Genomic DNA, 18,598 nt, shown 5'->3' with positions numbered 1-18,598 from the left:
TCCTCAAATAAATAGCACAAAATAAAGCTATGTACTGTCTGGGAAACGTACAGAGGGTAATTGATGTTAAAAAATCATGGATTGACAATAATGGGTAATATTAGGCTGAAATAAAGTTCAAGGATTTGCTATGGATGAGCAGGTTTCATTATTTTAGTATTGCAGATTGCAGGACTTGACAATTCAGGAGAAAATGATGTCATGCAAGATGGTGCTTTTGGTTGCTGTTAGCTTTGTAGTCAAGGAAGTGTCATAATTATGAAATAATCTCATTGGCCAACCAATTCATTCATCCAGACTACTGCAGTTAGACTGCAAATAATGTTTTTTTAATTCTTAAAAGGTGATTTTTCTTTTCGAACAAACATAGACATTGAGTTGCATTAATAGTTTGAATTGGTTTCTAACACAGTAGAGGGCATTATACATGCCCTATACAGTCGTCAAAATCATCACTCCAAATCAATTTTCAATCAGGAAACTATTGAAAACAGAATTTCTTTGAGAGTTGCAATCTGGCATTATTTACATGGGGAAGGCAATTTTGGCATGCGCCAACATAATAGAACAGCACAGTGGCGCAGTTGGTACAGCCGCTGTTTCACAGCGCCGGAGACCCAGGTTTCTCACCCGCTGAGTTTCTCCAGCATTGTTGTCTACCTTCAGGCCATCAGGTCAATAGTTTCCTGTTTTCTTTTAATATTTCTTAAATTGTGGGGTTACAGTCACCCCCTTCCAATCTGTTCAAAGCATTTACAAATGTATAGAATTTGGCAAGATGAAAAAACAACTATCTCTAATATCCAACATTTTATATTCATCCCTTTTGAAACTCTGGGATATTAATCAATCATCAGGCCCTTGGGATTTATCACCTTTTAGCTTCACAAACCCATCTCCAGTATTTTATTTACTGAGACTTGATTCTTTAACTTCTTCATTTATAGAATTCGCTAGAATTTAGAAGATTGAGGGGGGATCTTACAGAAACTTACAAAATTCTTAAGGGGTTGGACAGGCTGGATGCAGGAAGATTGTTCCCGATGTTGGGGAAGTCCAGAACATGGGGTCACAGTTTAAGGATAAGGGGGAAATCTTTTAGGACCGAGATGAGAAAAATATTTTTCACAAAGAGAGTGGTGAATCTCTGCAATTCTCTGCCACAGAAGGTAGTTGAGGCTACAGTTCATTGGCTATATTTAAGAGGGAGTTAGATGTGGCCCTTGTGGCTAAAGGGATCAGGGGGTATGGAGAGAAGGCAGGTACAGGATACTGAGTTGGATGATCAGCCATGATCATATTGAATGGCGGTGCAGGCTCGAATGGCCTATTCCTGCACCTAGTTTCTATGTTTCTATATTTGGTTCTACAGAATTTCGTGTGAGCTCTATGTGTTTTCACCACCTCTTCCTGCAACAACTCCACTGTTGTCCCTTTACTGTTTGTTTTACACATCGTGCAAAATGTCCTACAGTATTTATTTTTTAGTTTACTCTCATATTTCCTTTCTTTATCAGTTCCTTGCCTGATATCCTTGGCAGATGTGTAACTTTATGTAAGGCAAGACTTTCACACACTTCACCTCCCCAGATGGGTCATTTGTGGATGCATTTCACAACTGATATGGCATTGACCTATGTAAAACTCCAGGCTGACTTGAGCAAAGGTGGCTCCTCCTATGGCTGTGCAGGTTACTACATTTGTATTACTGTCCTTATAAGGTGGCTGATGTTAGGGCATGAGACAAACTTGCACTCAGAGTCTTTGGTGATTTTCGTTGTTGGACTACATTCTTTATTCAAGATTGGATTCTTGCCAAATGGAACACAGTTCCACTAGAGACTCCTACAGATTTTTTTTTGTCTGGCCAGTGAAAGAGAAATATTCAGGCAATGTAGACCATTTTTGGAAAAAAGATTAAGCTATCCTGAAAACCAACAGAACTGGGACACAGAATCCTTCCACACTCATAAACTAGGCTTACAATGAAGGAATGTAACGTAAAAATTTGAAAAGGCAAAAAACTATCAGATATTGGAATGAAAGCCAATTTTTGGTGTACAATTAATAAAAAAGGGGAAAAAAAATATTGAAAGAAGTTGAGCAAGTAACGAAAAAAATCAGAATATGGAGGGATTGGAAAATTTGAAAAGAAGAGAGTAAATCTGATTTTTAGGCAACTGTGTCAGAAAGTACTGTTTTTCTAGTGCTGTGCAGTAATAATGTGTAAACCAGAGTAAGAAAAACGATAATTTCCAGGTGAAATTACCATAATTGGAAAATGGCATTCTGTTTGAGATTAACATTACCATGTCCAATGCTTTTGCAACATAAGACATGTACAAAATGACATTGGTCAACCTTCCATGCTATTTGAAGCCATCCTGCAATAAGCTGGAGCTCTCAGATTCAGAAAATAAGCATAATTGGACTGTCTTAAAAAAATCAATGAACATATCTGTTGAGTTACATTTCGACAATACATCTTGGTTCCCAACAGCTCACAATTAAGCAGCTCCAAATCTGAGTAAAATGATGACAGTAAGATGGAAATGTCCCCAATCACCAACTTTAATTCCGTTGTACGTACAGTCGTTTTTTGCAATCTAATTGGGGGCCCATTTGAACTTAAATATGGCACATATTTTAGTGCATTGAATCATAGTCACTTACTAGTTAAAGTCAGATGTGATCAAATGAGCATTTATTATAGAGTACCTTAATAATGCAAAGAAAATTGAACATGAAATGTGTACATAATAATGAAAAAGTAAAGTTAAAACATTTTGGTTGCTTTAATTATCTGACATTTGATTGGGTGAGTTAATTCATTCTATGCAAAAGTCCATTACTGTTATTTGTATTCAAGATCCTATAGCGGAGCAAGATAGACCACCCCTGCTAACTGCAATGGGCTGACGTGTAGTACGCAACGGAGCGGAACGTGGGCCGTTTTTCATCCATTTCAGTAACCGGACCCGACCCGACCCGACCCGCAGTGTAATCAACGTTGCGGGGGAACAGTTTGTGTTAATAAATTATAATTCTGAAAAATGAGGAGAGATTTTTCCCAAATAACTTTTATTTTTACCAGGATGTTTCCGTAACCGGCTTCCGTCTCCGCACTAGTATCTTTGCTCCGCTACGGGATCTTTGGTGCGGAGACGGAAGCCGGTTACGGAAATGGGGACGAAAATGACCCATGAATCTGCCTATGACCGTACTACGTCTTTTTCGTCGAGTGATCTATCTTGCTCGCTGTAGGATCTTTGATTTGAATATGTATCAAATAGTTTCCTATTAAAGATGCACCTACGGAAACTTTGAGAAAGGAAGACAGTCAGTTGAAAATCAAGGTTCATAGGTTGCAGGCATGCTGTCATAAGATTTGAATCGTGGGACCTTTGTTTAAAATTGGTAACCATTGACCAGTAATCTTCAGAAGAGTGGTGAATACGTTGTAGTAAAAATCTCCAATGAATGACAAAAATAAGCGCTCAGAGAATCAAGGACATTCAGCATGGATTTGTTAAAGAAAGATCATATCTGAATAACTTGGTTAAATATTTGAGCAGGCAAAAAGGATAATCAGTCAGGGCAGTATGTTTGACAAACAGATTAAAAGCCACGAGTATACAAGGGAAAGTGACCAGTTGGATTCAAAACTGACTAAGTGGGTGAAAGCAGACTGATGGAGTTCTAATGGCCAGAAGGGAGAAGAATGGGGAGTGACATCGGGAAAAGAATGGGGAGAGACAAGATGTTGCGTTCCATCACAGTGAGGAGGAGATTCACTGTGATGGATGTTTGTGTAAATTGTGTTGTGGCTTGGTTCTTTTCTTGTTGTATGACTGCAGAAACCAAATTTCATTTGAACTTCATTTGAGGTTCAAATGACAATAAACGGTATGGTATTGAAGGCTGTAAGCAGCAGCTTTCATTGGGATCAGCAGTATCTCCCTTGTTTTTCATGATAGGCGCCAATAACTGAAGTAAGTTCAAGGCTAAATGGACAGTTAGGTTGGCAGAAAGCTGACAAATGGAATCCGGACCAGAGAAGAGTGAGTCGATGGTGATGGAGCAAGCTCACATCACAGTTATGAAGCTAGAGGATACTCAAAGGTTTAGATAAGCCTTAGAAGGGATCTTGGAGTGGAATGATCCCTATAGGTAACTGGTCTCACGTTGATACAGTGATTAAGCAGGCATACAGGATATTTGCCTTGATTGGCTGAAGAGCAGGGAGGGGACACTATAACTATGTAAAATACGAATTATCCCACATGCAAAGCACTGTGTACACTACGCTGAGGAGAGCATGTAATAAGGATGTGGTGGAGGTTGAGGTCAGGACTGGCAGAGAGGCAGACCATGCAGTGATTGTTTACTGTGGAGTAACGAAATATGAGGGGAGCTTTATTTGAAGTGTAAAACGGTACAAACGTCCTAGGCAGAATGAATATGAAGGACCTATTGCCCTTGGCAGAGAGTAGGACAACCAGGTAACATAGATTTAAAGATAATTGGTGGAAGGATTAGAGAAACCTTTTTTTTTTTAAATTTCTTATACTTTAGACCAAGTAGAATTACAGATTGAAATGCCAAACTTTTAAATGGAAAATTGAAAGTTTTATTCCAAGCAGATCCCAGTAAATGAGAAGGTGTGTAGCAAAAGCAGTGGTTTGTGCAAATTTTAAGTTAACAAATGGAAAGACAATTATAAAGGAAGTCAAGCCAATATGATGATTATAGAATGAGGAAAGCCGGAAGAGAATATTCCATTAACAAAATAGAGTGGGCAGAAATCATAATTTTAACATGATAGTTCTACTCAAGATACATAGTTTCCCACTCATATATGAAAAGAAAGTAAATGAGAAAGGGGCCCTATAAGAGGAGTTAAATTATTCATACTGAATAGGAGAATACTTTCCCATCATGATAATCATCTTTTAAAATTATATCAATACTTTGATTTAAAAATTAAAAATATAGCCAAGTTGTATCTTACTTCAAGTCTTTGTTGATGTACATGAGAATAAACAATTTGAGATATAACTGTTCAGCAGATGGAATTGCAGCATTTACATGCTCGAATGAAAAAGTATTAAGGGCCTGTCCCACTTTCATGACCTAATTCACAACCTTTTTTACTCGTGGAAATTTTTCATCAGGCTAGAAAAACGCCCCGACCTACTTGATGCCTACTTGAGAACCTATGACTAGCATCACGACCATGCTGCGAGTATGAGTCAAGGGCAAACTCGGCAGAGGTCCTGAATTAGGTGGTGAAAGTGGGACAGGCCCTTTATTTTATTGTTTTTTGTAGATAAAGATTGTTGTAGACTGTTAAAAATGTTTAATAGTTTTTCACCTTGTTTAAAGCAATAAGGCGAATAATACATCATTGAAAGTATAATTTAAAGTATAATGTTATCATTTAGCCAGAGTGACATGGCTAGAAAATGATTATAGTTCTGCATCAGTTGTATTAGTAGCTAGAGATATGATCTGTGATGTTGACTGACTGCCTCAGGAATGGAGGTAATGGCTTGGCCATTAATGTCATCATGGACTAATGAGCAAAGGATCAGCCAGGGTTCCTGCTTCTAATCACGTTCCATATACATGTGGTGGAAAAACATGCACATGGACACCAGATATTACCAACACTGGGTCACTGATGGATGTCACTGTTCCCAAACAGTCTAGTTACCAATTTAAGTGAAAGATAGAGGCGATTTGAAAATAATTTCTGGAAAAAACAGCTGTGAAAATCTTTCTCGACCGTTGCAAGTGAAATGCTACAGTGCAGCAGGAAATATGTTTATGATACCTGCAGAATTATGTCCCAGAAGCCCTTCACAAAGTGAAAGACGAGAAAACATGGTAGCACTGAATTAGTGATAAAATAACTTAAAAATCGAAGTTATCCTCTCTTTTACCATTCATCTGTAATAAATTTTAAAGATCTGATTTTCAGGGCGGTCTTTTCCAGAATAATCTATTACCTGTATAATGAAGTTATTTTAAGTAAATATATCAAATAGTGGAAGGTAAAAAAAAAAAACAAGAACCGGAAGATGTGGAATATCTCAAGCTCATTTATGGATGTATAAAAGCTATTAATACTATGTTACACGGGGGGGGTGGAAATAAACAGGTGTGAACTGCCCTTCCATGTTGGGACGACTTTGCTCGAGTACTCACATGTGAAGGAATGTAGCAGGAATGTTGTTTCTGCCAGTTTTATTACAGCTCATCTCTATCTGCCTTTCTTTAAAGCCAGCTGAAAATAACCCATCCACTTCCATCCCCATGGTAAGAAAAATGTATTGGAGGTCTCCTCAGTCGAATAATGCATGCCTTTTGTTTGCTTTGTGCATTGTCTTTTGAAACTGAGTTTTAAGGGCCTGTCCCACTTAGGCGACTCTTTAGGCGGCTGCCAGGGACTAGTTTTAATGGAATTCACCTACGACACCTGGCGACAACCTGCAACACCTAATTCAACCTACGACAGCAAAAGCTGTCGCCGAAACATTTTCAACATGTTGAAAATTTTGCGGCAGTCGCCTGTAGTCGCCCAAAAAATCGCCTAAGTGGGACAGGCCCTTTAAACTTATTTTCTTTGCCCGTGTTCATGATTTTTCAGTCTTTGTTACAATATTGTGTCTGTTTGTAAATGTTATAATTCATGACCTTTCTTTCAGTTCTTGTGGGATTGTGCAATGGACTGTAAAGAGCATAACTTCCATTGTTCCCTGGTCTCACGATACACTACACTATTCGTCGACATAATATTAAGTCTGCTTATGGCTTCACGTAGTACGAGAGAAAATGTTGTGTGAAAAGCCATCTGAAATGTTAGGTTTTTTTTTCTTTCTGAATATTATTTCCTCTCTGTTAAACATTGCTAAGGTATACAAAGGTGCATCCATCATGCTACATTATGTGACAAGGACATAGTCTTCTGATGCAGTTCCTTGGGTTCACAGACAGGTTCTTGGTTTTAAGCATGCAAGTCCACTTCCAGTCAGGATAAATTTGAGGGCGGAACATCCCAAAGTCCATTCTTGAATCCGCCCATGTTACTTTTAGAATTAACAAATAATTACAGTGGGAAAATATATTAAATACACACATAAAAGTCAATGACCTTGAACAGTCAATGCACACCAATCTTAGTTATGAAACAAAATTCTTACTTTTATCTAAGATAGACACAAACTGCGGGAGTAACCCAGCAGGGCAGGCAGCACCTCTGGAGAGAAGGAATGGGTGATGTTGCCGGGTGCCTGTCCTGCTGAGTTACTCCAGCATTTAGTTTCTATCTATCATTTAAACCGTCATCGAGAGGTTTGTTCCTACACATTCCTTCTCACTTGTATCACTCAGCTCAAGACCAGCAGTAATTAATTATTGAAGGAGAAATAGCTTCCAGTGTCAAACTCTCCATTTTAAAGTAGCACTGATTCCCTTTGGGGAATTCTTTCAGATCTGTTACAATATGAAACAAAACACAAAGATATGTTGCAAATAAATAATTTTTAAGTAACAAAAAGAGAGAACTAAACAAATATTTAAGAAAGAACTGCAGATGCTGAAACTCACCTGCTGAGTTTCTCCAGCATTTTTATCGACCTAAACAAATAACTCCGATAATATATTCGAATTTCCGGCAGAAACTGATAACTTTACTTTTCCTCAAAATTTCAAAAACATTTTATATCATGATGTTAAATTTAAAAATGGAAAATTGTATTTGATGAAGTTCGTAAGAGGTTTTTTTTTTCAAGGAATATGACTGTATGTAATGGGATAATTCAAAGCACTTGAGCCAAATGTAGCAATGATTTGCATTACTGGTCTGAAAAATTAGTTACTAAAGAAAATCATGGACTTAACCCAAAGATTACAAAGTACACAATTTTCTTCAGAAACAGGGAGCAGGAGTAGGCCAGTTCATGCTTGAAGCCTAAAATAGAATCAGAAGATCATGGAAACACTTAGTGTCATTAGTATATTTCTAGAGGTTTCTGTTTTTGATTCAGTTTTCCATTTTCTGAAGATTTTTTGTGTTTCTCACCCCTTAAACTCAGCCTGTCAATGTAAAATGAAGGGGTATCCAATCTTGGGCCTCAACATCACTTTCCCATGCGCCCTTCATAAACTTGACCGCCCTGCAGTTTAAATGTCTTCCCATCTCCATGTTGAATGTGTTTGATGACTCCTCCACAAGTACTTTCTGCAGTGACTTGTGTAGCACCTTCTGGAAATTCAAACGTACCATATCTGCTGGTTCAGGTATATTCACCATGTTCGTCACATCCCCCAAATAACGCTGCTTATTGTTTTACGCTTTTCCAAATGTTCTGCCATTATCTCCTTAAAAATGTATTCTAGTATTTTCCAGTGACAGATGTGAGGCTAGCAGGATGTAAAGATTGCTGCTTTCTGTTTTACCCTGACATCCCCTCCCCACCACTCCAAAAAAAAAACACACACACTTTTCTTGTTTAGTGGTGATACATTTATAGTTTTCAAATCCTCTTGAAGCTCTTACATAATTCATAACCTGCTCGTGTGTCCTTTACACATTCCTCATTGATGGAACTTGTGGAGGAAAGGCACCCAATCCACTGTAGCGCCCAATCCATTGTGTAAGCCTCCTTCAATCTTGTGTGATAGAAATATGCTGACAAAAAGCATTTGTAGACCTACATTGCTTTATGGTCAATGTGCCTTTGCTTAGACTGGAGAATGAATTGATCGTGACACGTATGTTCACGAACACCATAAAAATGTCAGTTTACAGACTTCTGTTATAGAATGGAGGATTTGAGAAGGACACGATTTGTGGTCAGAAAAGACCTCTAACAAAATTGGAGAGGGAACAAAGCAACATTTCCCAGCGTGGTCATGTCAATAGGACTGTGCAGCAGTGTTTTGTGATTACTTGAGCTCACAATGTAATGATCTGCACATATTCACATGAACAAATAGCAAGAGTAACCCACACAATTCCTCAATGTTCTTCCAGTCTAAGTAAGAATATAGCTGTCCTTTGCCCACATCGCCACTTTCCTTTCCAGTTTCCCTAGATTCCCTTACATAGAAACATAGAAAATAGGTGCAGGAGTAGGCCATTCGGCCCTTCGAGCCTGTACCGCCATTCAATATGATCATGGCTGATCATCCAACTCAGTATCCTGAACCTGCCTCTCTCCATACCTCCTGATCCCTTTAGCCACAATTACAATACCAACAACTCTTAGTGTCAGCCTTTACTTAAGGGCCGAGCAAAAATCGTTTCGAATATTATAAAGCTCCACAGCCATCAGAATGAAGACATTTCTCCCGGTGCCAATCCTAATTAGTGACTCCATCGTGCTGGCATGACACAGTCTGGTTCCAGACTCACCAGTCAGTGAAAACATCAATTCAGCTTCAATAATCTTGTTGATTAGTAGGGGGAAATATCTCGTCTTGCTAAACTCTGTAGATTATAGATTTGGCCCAATTAGTTACTTCTTGTTGTACAGCAACTCAGGATACAACTCAGGAAGATGTAAATAACATCCAGATAGCTCTAAAATAGGTGAACAGAAACTGGAAGAGATATTTATAAGATGACAGATTGAGGGAAAATGTGACAGATGGAGTTTTATGTTACGCCATATATTTTAATGATGGAAAATGATAAACATTGTGGAGTTTGGACAAATGCAGGATTGAGGACTAAGAGGACTGTCCCACTGTACGAGGTAATTCAAGAATTCTCCCCTGATTCGAGCTCGTGTAATGTACGTAGCGGGTATGTAGGAGCTCGTGGATGTCGCGTAGCGGCTTGTACGAGTAACGGTAGGTGCTCCGGAAATCCGGTAAACTCGTGACATTTTTTTTCAACACTGTGAAAAATGTCGAAGAGTAAAAAAAATACTCGTGATGAAAACAACTGTTGCTTTTTACTCGTACGAGCCGCTACGTACATTACAGGAGCTCGAATCGGGGGAGACTCTTGAATTACCTCGTACAGTTGGACAGGCCCTTAAGCATAACTGGTCTTTCAAATAATTCACACTGTCACAATTTATTAATTGGTCTTCTGTGTTGGAGGTTTCAGTGATTTCATGATACATTTTATGGGATAATGCTGGACAAAGGTGGATTATACATGTGTATTTTAGTGCTTAACCGATGTGTTAAATACTATTTTTCTGAACACACTTGCTGTTATCTGCATCCATTCTGTACAGGTTCTGAACCTAATGCTACGGAATCTGGATGATGCCAGGGGATACGTATGGTGGTGAATGGGTTAACAATGTCATTTATCAACTATAACATTCTTTTTTTTTGTATTAGATTCTTAATAAAGGCAAATCTTGTGTTAAAAAATGACCAGAAGGCTATAAGGTCTAAACTCCTGTTAAAATATTGTCAATAGTTGGCACTTCCAATATATTTTGTGACTTTTTACTTTTTGTGAGGTTATCCAGAATTCAGATGAGAACTCAAGGATCTCAATCACCTTCTTCCGTCTGTTTCGGGTGATGCGCTTGGTGAAACTTCTAAGCCGGGGTGAGGGAATTCGGACACTGCTCTGGACTTTTATCAAATCATTTCAGGTGAGAAAACTTATAATCAATTGTGACTTTTTGTTTTGCTTCAGCAGAGTCAAATCAGTTTCCCTTTTTAGTATCTAACGGCAACAGAAAGTGGTTAGTTTACTTTAGTGGCCTCTTTATGGTATGCTTGTAAGAGACTGTGCTTGTCGATGGGCTTATCTTCTGTAGACACAGTCTAAATAAGGTCTGTCCTAACGGGATCGCTGCAACACTCATGATCACATTTTAAACAACGAGACCCATTTATTTCAAGAACATCATAAATCATGGTTTAAAAAGATCAGTTCTGCAGAGCTGTAGCACTAGTTTAATGTTCTTTGTTTGGAGAATTTGTACCTTGAGAGAAGCGAGTGTTACCAAACTTCTAAATTCTCTGGGGTGGAACCCTCTCCAAGACAGACGTGAAGCTCACCGTTTGACCTGTGTTTACAAAATGTTAAATGGTCAGCTCGACATAGATTACAAGACCTACACCAAACCCAAGCCAATTAGGAGCAGACGAGGTCATTCGATCCAATTTGTGATTCCAGCCACCAAGACAGATGAGTACAGCAATTCGTTCTTCCCCCGCACAATTAAAGCATGGAATAATCTCCACCCTACCATAGTTACCCAACCAGATGCAACTAAATTCAAGGTAGCTCTTTCTTCCCAAAAACCCTTTCTGGCTTAAGCTCTCCCTCCACCACCTCCAGTTGAAATTCCATTTGGAATATTTTGGAGGAGCAAGAAACCAAGAAGAAACCTTGATTCGAAAATATCCTTGATGACATATTATTTTTTTTAAAGAACTATGAGCAGTGGCGGGCTGGCCAGGGTGTCAGCTTGCCCGATGGCAAGTGGGCCCCTGATGAAGTGGGCCCCCTTTGTCTCCTGGCAACCAATATTTTTAGGCCCAGTCCGCTACTGACTATGAGTTAAAGCCTAGAACTTCTATTACAATATTGTGTCTGTTTGTAAATGTTATAATTCATGACCTTTCTTTCAGTTCTTGTGGGATTGTGCAATGGACTAGGAATGGCAACACATTAAGAAAGTTCCCAATTTGAGCCAATCCTTCTCTGCTCTTCACCTGCCCATGTGGGTTGGATAGAGAGTAAATGGTCTTTTCACCTGGTGAAGTTGGGTGATCTAATGCAGAAGTGAGTAGCAGACTGTGAGATAAGGCATAGATCAATGTCAACAACCTAGACTGATCCAGACATTAGGAAGCTGAAATTGACTCTGATCGTGAGCTCCAGTCCGGGAAGGCGAGGATAAATGGGAAGTTTGGTGAGGTCTCTAATCTCCTTGCCTGCGTGAACATTGCTTTTCAGACGCGTCTTGCATGGGCAAAGCTCTCCATAAAACATGGAGATGAACCAAGTATACAAGAGGGATCACAGGCAGCCATAGAAACCGTAATGGTTCATGGTGATAGTTGGCACTTCCAGTATATTTTGTGACCTTACTTTTTGTAAGCTTTTACTTTTCCAGCCATCCAGAAATACAAGGTTCAGATGTAGATTGCAGTTTGGAGATTTAAAAAGTCATGGAAAATGCAAGGAAGGTTCAGTGGTAAATAAGGGCAGTGCGGAATGTAAAACTGCAAGACCACAAGTGATGTGAAACAACCTGACAAAGAATAGGGTCTGAGTGTTAGCTTTTTTAATTACACGCTTTTAGTGGAAACAGTATTCGTGGCTGCAACTTATTCTGTCAGTGAGAATGGTTGTTTTCAGATCATTGACGTTCAGAATTATGCCATTTATGGGGAAGATTTATGCCAGAATATATTTCTGCTGTTATTGAATCAAGTCATCATAAGTCACAAGTCACATTTATTTATGTAGCACATTTAAAAAACAACTCTCGTTGGCCAAAGTGCTTTACATTTGTTATAAGAATAGTATAAACAAACAAACTACATATATACATATAGCCCTCGCTCAGTGGACGTCAGGAAAGGCTTGAGAGTATAGATAAGTTTTTAGTCTTGACTTAAAGGAGTCGATGGGTCCTATAGCGAGACGGGCAGGTTGAGTTGTGTAGTTTTTATTATCGATAACAAACGGTAACAAAACTCTATAACACGCGTGCCTAACTAGCCAACACAAAAATAGCTCCTGTCGCTGGCAGGAGCGCTGACGGCTAAGCTAAAAGACCCGCAAAACGAACCCCCGCGGTCACGTGACCGAGCCGACCGATGACGAGGGTTCTGACCTCCCCAAACCACCACTAGGTGCCGCTACAATCCCCTGTAAAATCAGGCTTCAAATTTCATACTGGGGGGGATTTGTGTGTTTTACTTACACCGTGAATCTGGCTTTCACCTGGGGCACACTCGCCCACTTAATTATGGCTCAGTTTGGTACAGCACAAAATAAATCCCATTTTGCACTGTTTCTCAAACAAGTCGGCTTATTCAGGCCTGGGCAGTATTCACTGGGATTCAGTCTAAGAGGGTTCAAAGTACTTCACTGACTCAAAACTCTTACTGCACTGTATACCATTCGTGTTGCAATGATTACAAGTGGATTTCCCATTTTTTTGCCATAATTCACTAATGACTAATTTTTCTTCGTAACATTTGATTCTTGTGTCACCCCTGCTGAAGTTACCTCTGGCTGATCAACAGCTGGGACTTTTCTTCCTGTGGTTAAAAAGACATTCTTCCACTTGTTTGCTCTATAAATACGTGTCGCAAAATGACTCCCTCTTATCACATGTTAAAGAAGGAACTGCAGATGCCGGAAAATCGTTGGTAGACAAAAATGCTGGAGAAACTCAGCGGGTGATGCAGCATCTATGGAGCGAAGGAAATAATAATAATAATAATAAAAATTTTATTTTCGGGCGCCTTTCAAATCTCAAGGTCACCTTACAAAGATTAACAGAAGAGAAAAAAACATATAGTCGGAGAAAAATAAATAATAAGGACATCATCAATACACAAATTAAAGATAGAAATCGCTCCAAAGACACAAAATAAAAAAAAAATAAAAAACACAATGTGAAGAGAGAGCAGCGGCAGCTAAAGCGCGCCACTCTCTCTTCCGACAGCCATCTTGGACACAGACTAACATAGTAACTACACACAGAAAAATCATCCCCCCACAATGGTTACCACTGTGGGGGAAGGCACAAAGTCCAGTCCCCAACCCCAGTTCTCCCAGAAGTCAGGCCTATTTGAGGCCACCGCTATTGCCTCTACGGAGGCCCGATGTTCCTGGCCGTTCTGGCCGGGTGGAGTTGCCCCGGCGTCGGGAGAGTCCTCACAGTGGCAACGTTTCGGGTCGGGACCCTTCTTCGCTCCTCACCCGCTGAGTTTCTCCAGCATTTTTGTCTCCACTCTTATCCCATGATGAGTTTTATTGCCCTCAGCCAGATTTACAAACATCCTATTTTAACTTTGCTCCTGCTGACTAGGCCTTGCTTCCCTAACCTTATTATTGCCTCTCCTAACATGACCTTTAACTTGCCTTTATTGTGTTGGCCTCATTTCCCATCCTGTATCTTCAGTATGTAAGGCCCTTGGGTCAACCATATTACAATCTTGCTCAATGAAATTCCCACATCATCCAGCAGTATGAAATTCAGAAATGGGCACAGAGTTACTCTTCTCCGTAGTAAACCTAACGTCATTTCCGCCACCTCCAACGTGACCCCACCACTCGCCACATCTTCCCATCTCCCCCTATGTCTGCCTTCCGCAAAGACCGCTCCCTCCGTAACTCCCTTGTCAATTCTTCCCTTCCCTCCCGTACCACCCCCTCCCCGGGCACTTTCCGTTGCAACTGCAAGAGATGCAACACGTGTCCCTTTACCTCCCCCCTCGACTCCATTCAAGGACCCAAGCAGTCGTTCCAGGTGCGACAGAGATTCACCTGTATCTCCTCCAACCTCATCTACTGCATCCGCTGCTCTAGATGTCAGCTGATCTACATTGGTGAGACTAAGCGGAGGCTGGGCGATCGTTTCGCCGAACACCTCCGCTCGGTCCGCAAGAACTTACCTGACCTCTCGGTGGCTCAGCACTTCAACTCCCCCTCCCATTCCCCGTCTGACCTCTCTGTCCTGGATCTCCTCCATGGCCAGAGTGAGCAACACCGGAAATTGGAGGAACAGCACCTCATATTCCGCTTGGGGAGCCTGCATCCTGCGGGCATGAACATTGAATTCTCCCAATTTTGTTAGCCCTTGCTGTCTCCACCCCTTCCCTAGCCCTCGGGTTGTCTCCTCCCATCCCTCCTCTCCTCCTCCTCCTCCTTTTTCCTTTCTTCTCCCCGCCACCCCCCATCAGTCTGAAGAAGGGTTTAGGCCCGAAAAGTTGCCTATTTCCTTCGCTCCATAGATACTGCTGCACCCTCCGAGTTTCTCCAGCATATTTTGTCTACCTTCAACTGCACAATGCCCACTTTCTTTCAATGTTGTAAAAAGGAAATTTTTGGCCACAGATTTGAAACAATCCAAGCAGGCAGTGTACTTCAAGTTAATGGAACAGTTGTGAAGCGATTTTATCTTAAGGCATATTGTTATGTACTGATATTTTTAAGGTCAGTGGTCAATATTTTCATCAACATAAATTAGGTTGATTGTTCGACTTTGATGATTGAGTAAATTAGGTTTATGAATCATGGAAAAATTGCTGCATCTTGTTAGTTTTGAAGCATGATTGAATTTGATGAAAAGATATCATGCCTTTTAAGTATTGTCGGCCAAAGCTAACATGTGCAGTTTGAAGGATGCAGGACTTTTAAACTTCAGACTTTAGCTGCATGAATAAATTTATAGATACATTTATTCTAATCCATAATCCATTCCATGTTTATATCATTTTATGAGGGCTGTCCTACCTAGCATGGGATTCGCAATAAAAACTCACGTGCAGTTATAAGTAATTTGGAAAGCTAACAATGAGATCATACATCGCCAGGAGAATGAAATACAAAGATAATGAAGTCGTGTTTTAGTTATATTGGGCACTTGTGAGACCTCATCTGGAATGAAGCATTAACCTCCTTATTTAAGGAAGAGTGTTAATGGAGCACAGGGAAGGTTTATTCCCCGACACCTAGAATTGGCTTAAGAAATACTTTAAGAGCAAGACTTCTATTGGCAGAGTTTGCAAGATTGATAGCTAACTTGATTGAATCGTATAAGATCGTGAAGGGGGTCTTGACAAGGTAGGCATGAAGAGGATGATTCCTCATGTAGAAAATCTAGAGCTAAGGATCACTGTTTTGAAATTAGAAGCTGCTATTTAAAGAGAGATGAGATGAGTTTTTCTCTCTCGTAGGTTGGCGTCTATGGCAATTTCCTGCTCCAAAGCCAATGGAAACGGCCTCTTTATAACTTTTCGTTGACAATAGACAATAGGTGCAGGGGTAGGCCATTCGGCCCTTCGAGCCAGCACCGCCATTCAATGTGATCATGGCTGATCATCCACAATCAGTACCCCTTTCCTGCCTTCTCCCCATTTCCCTTGACTCCGCTATCTTTAAGAGCTCTATCTAACTCTCTCTTGAAAGCACTGAAGTAGAGATTTATTGATACCTAACGAGCATCGAGGAGCAAAGTTCATGCAGATAGACAGAAATACAGATGTTGAGTCTGCCAAGATGGGCTTGAATGCCACAGCAGGCATGTAGGGCTGCAAGCTCTGCACCAGTTGTGAACACGGATGCCATCTGCTTTGAGGCTAACAGAAAATATTGCCTTGTGTGTGCCCGCAAGATGCTGGAACATATAAGAAACAAAACTAGAAATAGGTCAACCAGTCTGCTCTGCCACTCAATACACTGATGTTTGACTATCCATTCGGTCCAAACCCCATACAACTTAAATTACAAGTAGATAAAACTCATCGTGAATCACTAATACATTCAACATCCACTTATCGTCAACATTCACTTCTCTCCTCCTTGCTGATCATCAACACAGGGGCAACCTTAAGGCTGCGTGATCAGTCCCCTGCTCCACTCTCTCTATACCCATGACTGTGCAGCCACACAGTTCCAAGCCCATCTTTAATTCACCAATGATACCACCTTTATCAAACAGATAACGGGCAACAGTCAGTCAGAGCATAGAAGGTGCTGGCTCGAAGGGCCGAATGGCCTCCTCCTGCACCTATTTTCAATGTTTCTAAGGGAGGTTGATAATTTGGCTGAGCAGTGCCAGAACAACAATCTTGCTTCCACCAAGCTGCTGATTCTTACCATTCAGGAAGGGAAACCTATGGGACCATGCACCCATCTTCATCAGCGGGATGCCAGTGTAGTCAACTGCTTCAAGTTACTGGGTGTGAAACATAGAAAATAGGTGCAGGAGTAGGCCATTCGGCCCTTCGAGCCTGCACCGCCATTCAATATGATCATGGCTGATCATCCAACTCAGTATCCCATCCCTGCCTTCTCTCCATCCCTTTAGCCACAAGGGCCACATCTAACTCCCTCTTAAATATAGCCAACAAACTGGCCCCAACTACCTTCTGTGGCAGAGAATTCCAGAGATTCACCACTCTCTGTGTGTAAAATGTTTTCCTCATCTCGGTCCTAAAAGATTTCCCCTTTATCCTTAAACTGTGACCCTTTGTTCTGGAACTGTGACCCCTTGTTCTGGAACAGCTCTGATGATCTGTCCTGGACTAGTAAAATGGTGCATTTACAATGAAATCTCACCAAGTGTCAAACTTGCAAAGTTTGAGGAGATTCAGCATGTCGTAGAATACCCAATGCGTACATGTACGATGGAGAGCCTATGGATTAGTTACATTACAGCCTGGTTCAATATTTAGAATGCCCAAAAATGAAAGTGTGGACTTTGCCAGGTCCATCATGGATACTGACCTCCCCATCATCAAAGGATCCACAGAAAGCAACACGTCAAGAGGCAGATCATTTCATCAAAGTTCCACACTATGGTCTTGCTCTCCACTTCCTGCTATCATCGGGATACAAGTACAGGTGCCTGAGAACAGCTTATTCACTACAACCAAAGAGCTATTCCCCTGAAAAGATTGCGTTTCTGCAATTAGCAGATGATTCCTCAACATGAAATCTTTAAAAATGGCATTCCATTGCCAGAATTGCAGTCACACAAAGATGATTGAACTAGTTTGCCTATGGAGGTTAAAGTCATTGTCACCGGGAAAAAAAAATGTTGGCCTCAAGATTATTCCAGGCTGCCAGCTTCACAAAGCTCAGGTTGTGCTTGTGTAGACAAGGCTTAGGGCCAAGGCCTACTTGACCATAAAGAAAAAAATGTTGTGCAAATTGTCAAGTGGCCAGGAAGCTCACATGGTACCGTCATTTGGAGGGTGTCCACTTTGTTAGATCAATATCTCAAAGACTGCATCGCCATTACCTCTTGCTGAGTAACAAGAGCTGGGCTCGTACACTATGGAATTTAGAAGGATGAGAGGGGATCTTATTGAAACATATAAAATTATTAAAGGATTGGATACGCTTGAGGCAGGAAACATGTTCCCGATGTTGCGGGAGTCCTGAACCAGGGGCCATAGTTTAAGAATAAGGGGCAGGCCATTTTGAACGGAGATGAGGTAAAACTTTTTCACCCAGAGAGTTGTGAATCTGTGGAATTCTCTTCCTCAGAAGGCAGTGAAGGCTAATTCTCTGGATGCCATCAAGAGAGAGTTAGAGTTATAGATAGCGGAGTCAAGGGATATGGGTAGAAGGCAGGAACGAAGTACTGAATGTGGATGATTAGTCATGATCACAGTGAATGGCGGTGCAGGCTTGAAGGGACGAATGACCTACTCCTGCACCTGTTGTCTAATGTCCATGACACTTAATTGTACATGAAACCAATGGTACGACCAGGGCCCCAGTAGAAAATTACGTTATCTTGCTCCTAGTGAGTCCTCCCCTTTGATATGAGAGAGAGCAGAACCAATTAGCTGTTGAACCTGAATCGTGTAAGCGACTCCCTTGTGTTCTCTAATCTTTCACCCCCAGAAAAATTGAAAA

The 18,598-nt window shown here is 40.7% G+C and overlaps 1 protein-coding gene across 1 annotated transcript in view; it reads left to right on the top strand.

Annotated features, from left to right (window-relative positions):
• Positions 1-18,598, top strand: part of cacna1c (calcium channel, voltage-dependent, L type, alpha 1C subunit) — a 309,696-nt gene that overhangs the window by 236,958 nt on the left and 54,140 nt on the right. The window contains exons 32-33 of the mRNA XM_055650124.1: positions 6,286-6,321; positions 10,491-10,628. Coding sequence (XP_055506099.1) covers positions 6,286-6,321; positions 10,491-10,628 — 174 coding nt within the window. The remainder of the gene's footprint in view (positions 1-6,285; positions 6,322-10,490; positions 10,629-18,598) is intronic.

This window comes from Leucoraja erinacea, chromosome 19, assembly GCF_028641065.1.
Source record: "Leucoraja erinacea ecotype New England chromosome 19, Leri_hhj_1, whole genome shotgun sequence".
In the NCBI taxonomy this organism is placed as follows: Eukaryota; Metazoa; Chordata; class Chondrichthyes; order Rajiformes; family Rajidae; genus Leucoraja; species Leucoraja erinaceus.
This window is presented reverse-complemented; position numbering and strand designations above follow the sequence as displayed.